This window comes from Apus apus, chromosome 3 (genome assembly GCF_020740795.1).
Source record: "Apus apus isolate bApuApu2 chromosome 3, bApuApu2.pri.cur, whole genome shotgun sequence".
Taxonomy (NCBI): domain Eukaryota; kingdom Metazoa; phylum Chordata; class Aves; order Apodiformes; family Apodidae; genus Apus; species Apus apus.
Window position 1 is genome coordinate 117,613,134 of NC_067284.1, and position 6,000 is coordinate 117,619,133.

The window sequence follows — 6,000 nt, forward strand, 5'->3', positions numbered from 1 at the left end:
GTAGCAAACTTACCCAGTTAGAGGTGTGTGCAGTGCTGCATGCCTGGAGGCAGCTGGGAGTCACCTTCATCCTGACACGGGCCCCGTGTCCCCGCAGCCCTGGGCACTGGGAGCTCTGCAGAGCTGCTTCCTCAGACAGCTAAGGCAGCAGCACCTGGTGCCCCATGTTGAGGTCTAGACCCTCAAGGTTTGTTCAGAGATGTCAGCCAACTTGTATGTATGGACCTTGCCATGCCCCTGTGCCTCTTGGGTCACCCAGCTCTTGGTGCCATTTGTCTCGCCCCGTTAGCTCTTGGGAACGGTTTTTGCCAGGATGCGGCTGCACGGGTTGCAAGCATGGCTACCCACCAGGAAGCACACCCAGCTCGGGGGTCCCTGCCAGCCCTCCTCTTTTCCTTTGGCTGCCACCTGCTTGGGCTTCAGGCACTGAATTGCCAGGTTAGCAGAGCACCATGGATGTGCTGTGCTCCCCCGCAGAGCCACGGCCGTGGGAAGGTGGGACATGAGCACAGCTGAAGCAAACATCAAGGTGAGAGGAGAACATCCTTGAGCTCAGAGAGCCCATGGGAGCTGGAAGTCGTGCTGATGGTGCATTTCAGGGAGAGCAATTCAAGATCCTCAAGTCACTGTCCTGAAGTCAGCTCAGTGGTGTCTATGCAGTCAGTTGCTCAAAGGGGAAAAAATTTCTTTGCAGCAATTGGGCAACAAAACACACTTTACACGAGCTCAGTCTATGACTTGTTAGAGTCCTGATGGAGATGACAGAGGGGACCTGGAGGCAGGGGAAGCCTGTTCCTCCATCTGTGCTTATCATACATGATGGGGCAGGTCAGTGTCTTGGCTCTGCTGCCCAGAGCCTCCAAAGGGAGCTGATGTCATATCCACCCCAGAGCAGACACAGGCGACTTGCAGTTACAGTAACGTGGTCAGAAGAATATTTCCAGCATGTAACCATGTTACTATTAGATTTGAATCATAATTATTATTAGCTACCCTGTCACATTTTAGGCTGGTGCAGGTTCTGTCCTTCAAATGAGTATCCAGAACATTTAACAGATAAAAGATGATGTCAGCCCTCTTAGACCCCCTTCCTGTGAATCAATAATACCATGTCATGTACACAAGTACTGGTTTAGGCCACTGATTTATAAGCTGAAGTAAGAAAACAGAGCACGAACAACACTCTGAGTTAAACTGTCCCTTAGCTGTCCCAGTTACATCTCATCAAGCGTGTCGTGTCATGTAAAAAACTTCTTATTTTACCCTGGGTCCAGAGCCTGGATTTCTTTCCAAGGCAGAGAAGGTGCTTGTCCCAAACCACTTCCGAGGCAGAATGGAACAGCTGAAGTTGTCCGTCTGTCTGTCTCTCTCGCCATCAGGAAGGAAACACCTGAGGTCCATCAGGACTGTGAGACTGCCAAGGTCTTGCAATCAGACCCAACACAAGTGATGAGCTGGCAGGTTCTTATGGAGGTGTTTATTACGGCTCTTTGACATCAACAGCCATCATCTCCAGGAACTCTTACGTATCTTGGAGAACTCTAGCTCAAATCAAGCAAATTTAAAAGCCAAGAATTTAATAACATCCTATTTGAAGTCTTTTCCAGTTTCCTCAAATTCCAAACTGGGACATCCATAGACCGTTATTGGCAATGGAGGCAACACTTCATGTTCTGTTGCACACATAAGTATGAATCTCAAGGACTGAAGAATCTGGAAGGAAATGGAACAAACCAGCCTGGAAAGAATTAGTGAGGAAGTAATAATTATTTATCATCATGGGTGGGAACTGCTTCTTTTGAGTTGATATTCACATTTGTGTAGCTTTTTGTTTAGAATAGTTCTTTGTGTGGACACTGAAGTGTTCTTTCCTTTTTTACTTTTTCCCTATTACCTGCATCCTGGAACAGAGCAGGATGTTGAGGAGGAGGCACCACTGCCTCGATTCAGGGAGCCAGCCTGGGGCCCTTGAGCTGCCTGGGTGACTCTCCAGAGTCAAAGTGCTCTCAAATCCAGCCTCTGAGCTCCAGGTTTAGCCAGTGGAAGAGGCTCAGGGGTCCGAGAGGGACAGGGAGGTGTGGGCAGCCCAAGCAGTGGGATCTGCTGTATTAGAGCAATCCAGACATCCAGGGCCCTGCCCTGCACGACATGACACGTCGCAGCCGGGGCTGGAGAGGGATGGTCCTGCACCTGTGAGCTGCTCCTGTGCTCTGAGGACAGCCAAAAACGGGCTTTTGGGAAAAACAAACTGCACCCCTTGCACTGCTTGCTCCTCACGTTCAAGCCTGTGACTGGTCAGGTCTGGAACGGTGCCCTCCTCCTGGTTCTGGACTGTCCCTCTCAGGAGGGTGTTTCCTCAGGCTGAGCTCTGTGTCCCAGCACAGGCTGCAGCTTCTCACCAGCTGGAGAGAGCTGGGGGGCAGAGGGGCTGCAGGGGGCAGAGGGGGACAGAGGGGCTGCAGGGGGGCAGAGGGGCTGCAGGAGGGGCTGCAGAGGGGCAGAGGGGCTGCAGGAGGGGCAGAGGGGCTTCTGGGGGGGCAGAGAGGTCAGAGGGGCTGCTGGGGGGGCAGAGGGGCTGCAGGGGGGTCAGAGGGGCTGCAGAGGGGCTGCAGGGGGGTCAGAGGGGCTGCAGGAGGGGCAGAGGAGGGACAGGGGGGTGAGAGGAGCTGCAGGAGGGGCAGAGGGGCTGCTGGGGGGCCAGAGAGGCTGCAGAGGGGCAGAGGGGCTGCAGGAGGGGCAGAGGGGTCAGAGGGGCTGCTGGGGGGGCAGAGGGGCTGCAGGGGGGTCAGAGGGGCTGCAGGAGGGGCAGAGGGGCTGCAGAGGGGCTGCAGGGGGGTCAGAGGGGCTGCAGGAGGGGCAGAGGGGCTGCAGGGGCTGCGCTGGGGACAGAAGTGCTGGTTTGCACACACTGCAGTGGACCCAAGGCGCTTTGCTGCTGCATCTCACAGCAAGCAACCTGCTCCTGCCCACCTGACAACGACAAGGTTAACAAGATTGGTCCCCCTGTGTATCTTCCCTAAAGCTATTGCCTTTAATCCAGCTACTGAGAGGATTATGGTTTATGTACTGGAAAACAACGAGGTCTGCATTGCCAGGGACTTGCCCAGGACCTGCCCCTGCTTCTGTCTTAAGAAAGTGAAACACACTCCTCTTGGATGGGGAACAGGGCAGGGGGAACCTGTCTTAAACCTCTTTACTGCTACATTCTGACTTGTTCCATCTCTCTTGCAGCTTGAATGACACCTCATGGTCCAGCTTTCCAAGTCCACAAAATTCCCTTACCTTAAGCTTGTGAATTATCCAGCTTTGTTTCATTTCCTCAGTCTATTTTTCCTCTTTTTTTTTTTTCTTTTTTTTTTTTTCTTTTTGCCATAAGTTTCTAAGATTATTTAGCATTTTACAGGTTAATACACAACCTGCTGCTTCAAATAGTAAGGTAAAAGCTGCCATTAATGACCTGAAATGAGTCTTTCGTTTTCGCTCCATGGTCTGACAGCCAGGCTGGTGCAGACCGTGGCAGCGTTGCCTCTGGGCACAAAGCCATGAAAAGCATGAGAAAACTGACAGAAAGGTGTGCAACGTGAGTCCAGTGGGTGGGAAAGAGTAGGGAAGGAAGCAGAGTGTGCACCCTGCAGCCCTTCTGAGGGGGTCTCTGGAGGGGCAGAGGGGCCCTCCACCCAGCCCTGTGCCGTGCCCGGATCCCCTGGCAAGGGTGGGCAGAAAGCCTGGGAGCTCCTTGGACCACCTGGTGCACCTGGAGCTGCAGCTCAGCCCCATCCAACTCTAACTGCCTCTCTTCAGAGATACCATCTTCGCCTTGGTGGGGCATTACCAGATGGTATTTTTCTTGCAAAATTCCATGGCTAAAGCGAAAAAAGATCTTGTGAAATACTTAATATTTCCTATTCCAAATGCTTTGACTGATGCTCTGCTCTTTTCCTCTCAAGTTAAAGGTTTATGAATGGGGAACATGACATTAGGACTGAAGAGGTAATCTTCTCTCAGCATTTTAAACTTTTGCTAGTTTTAATTAAGGCATTGCAATTAACAACTTCACCTCAGAACATGTTTATTTTTCATTGTCTCTATTGCCTGCGCTGCTTTCCAGCTGCTCAACATAAGTGAAACAGCTTCATTTGAAAACTGGGGTTGTTCTGAGAGCTAACCCAAATGGTTCATTCTTCCAAGAACAAATACAATCACCGATCAAGATATCCAGAAAAAAAAGCTATTTCATATGTGGACCTAATTTCAAAGAACCATGCAGCACTTACCATGGCCAGGTCTAGGATCCACTTCCGCAGCGTCAGAATGTACCAGCCCCCCCCCCAAATCTTACAGGATGTTTAGGGTCATGGAACTGAAAATTCTAGGGTAGTTCAGCTTTGGAAACTGCCTGGAGACTTGGATTTTTCTCAAAACATCTGGAAAAAATCTGACTGAAGCTTCATGACAGACTACATAATCTAGATAAAACACATCGAGTACTGGTTGAAATACTAAGTGTTGCTATTTTTCACACTGTCTTTGGGTGGAGTTTCCCAAGAGCTGCTCCAAAGCACAAGACTTGAGATTTAAGCCCAAATCCTATTTTTAAAAAAACACACCGTAATACACTGCTGTGTTCATCGTGGCAAGCACAGCCTGCATGGGTGGGAATCAAAGAAAAAAGAATCATTATTTCCACCCTGCGTCTCTAGCAAAGATGTAAATTAAGAGCTGGGCTTACTCCTTGTCAGCCTCCTAAAGCTACACAGAGAACTTACTTCTGGTGGAGGTTTTACTGGGACCCCAGAAGTCAGCATGTGAATGCGGAATGTGGCTGAAAATGATTGACAGTGGAAGCAAAGCCCAGGGGATGGCACGGCTGCTGTGCACAGAGCCAGCAACTGAACCCAGCCCCCCAGGCTGCAGAGTATACATGACTGCACAGAGCAAAGCCCTCTTCCTGCTTCCACTGAGATGCAGAATAAACAAAGGGAGAATGACATCTGAAACAAAGCAAAGATTGCTGCCAGAGGGCCCCAAACGCACCTGGGCCCCATGTCTACAGACACTCGTTTCTCACAGGTTTTGCTCTCAGATTTGACTGATGTGCAAAACCCTGCAGCCTCCAGAATGAACCTTTTCTCAGAGCCTGGAGTGCTCACGATGCTTTTTGCTCACGTGGAGTCACTGCATAAAGGATGAGTTTACACTGCAGCTCCACTATGTGCATATTAATTAGATCCTTCTCCTCTGCCTGATGATCTGTTTCCACAAAATTTGTAAGAATTCAGTTATATTTAAGATGTTAGCCCCCTCTTCCCCCTGACTCCATCAGAACTGGGCAGTGGATTCACGTCACCGCAGTGGAGCACTGCCCCTCCATGCAGGGCTGCAGAGAGTGCTGAACGAGCCCTGTCTGATTCCCAAAAGGCAGCTTAAAAAATTACCTTGTGCAATGATGATGGGATATTCCAGGTGTGTCTGCAGAGGGTAACTGCAGTAGATCTGGTACCTCAGAAACACAAGGAAGCTGAACAGGAAGAGATAAACCCGTGTGACTGCACCAAGAGACGGGATGGCTCCTTCACAACATTTTGGTTGAGCCAAAAAGCTCCAGAGGGGTGTAGCTGTCCAGCTGATCCAACGAGTATGAAGAGACAGTGCAAGCCTGATGGTGCTGTAGTCTCTTTCCACTACCCTCAAACAGAATGTCACTTACAAAGCCTCTGTCACCACTTATAAAACCTCTTCAACGCACATCAGCACACGTGAGTGATTTGAAGAAGCTGGTGCCCAGAGAAGCTGTGGCTGCCCCATCCCTGGGGGTTGGAACTAGAGGATCTTGAAGGTCCCTTCCAACCCAAGCCAGCCTATGATTCTATGCATGACCTGGCTGGATGTTCTGGCCACCTCCAGCCCTCAGTTTGGGCAGAACAAGGCTTTCCAAGGTATTTTCTCTCACATGCCTGTACCCACACTTACACGCACCGAGTTTCTGCACTTAGTTTCCAT

The 6,000-nt window shown here is 50.5% G+C and overlaps 1 protein-coding gene across 1 annotated transcript; it reads right to left on the minus strand.

Moving 5' to 3' along the window:
• Positions 1-2,742: 2,742 nt before the first annotated feature.
• On the minus strand, positions 2,743-6,000 carry SLC66A3 (solute carrier family 66 member 3). The gene is made up of 4 exons (XM_051615077.1): positions 5,961-6,000; positions 5,436-5,702; positions 4,927-4,991; positions 2,743-4,334 (listed from the first exon to the last, which is right to left on the minus strand). The coding sequence occupies exons 1-4, from the start codon at positions 5,998-6,000 to the stop codon at positions 4,200-4,202; spliced, it is 507 nt and encodes a 168-aa protein (XP_051471037.1). The 3' UTR covers positions 2,743-4,199.

What these genes read in the sequence shown, in the direction of transcription:
- SLC66A3 (XM_051615077.1), bottom strand. Translation starts at nt 6,000, where the DNA reads ATGGAAACTAAGTGCAGAAACTCGGTGCGTGTAAGTGTGG. An exon ending in CTCGGTGCGTGTAAGTGTGG is followed by an intron (nt 5,703 to 5,960) that starts GTACAGGCATGT and finishes AGGCTTTGTAAG; the next exon opens with TGACATTCTGTTTGAGGGTA. An exon ending in AGAGGGCTTTGCTCTGTGCA is followed by an intron (nt 4,335 to 4,926) that starts GTCATGTATACT and finishes ACATCCTGTAAG; the next exon opens with ATTTGGGGGGGGGGCTGGTA.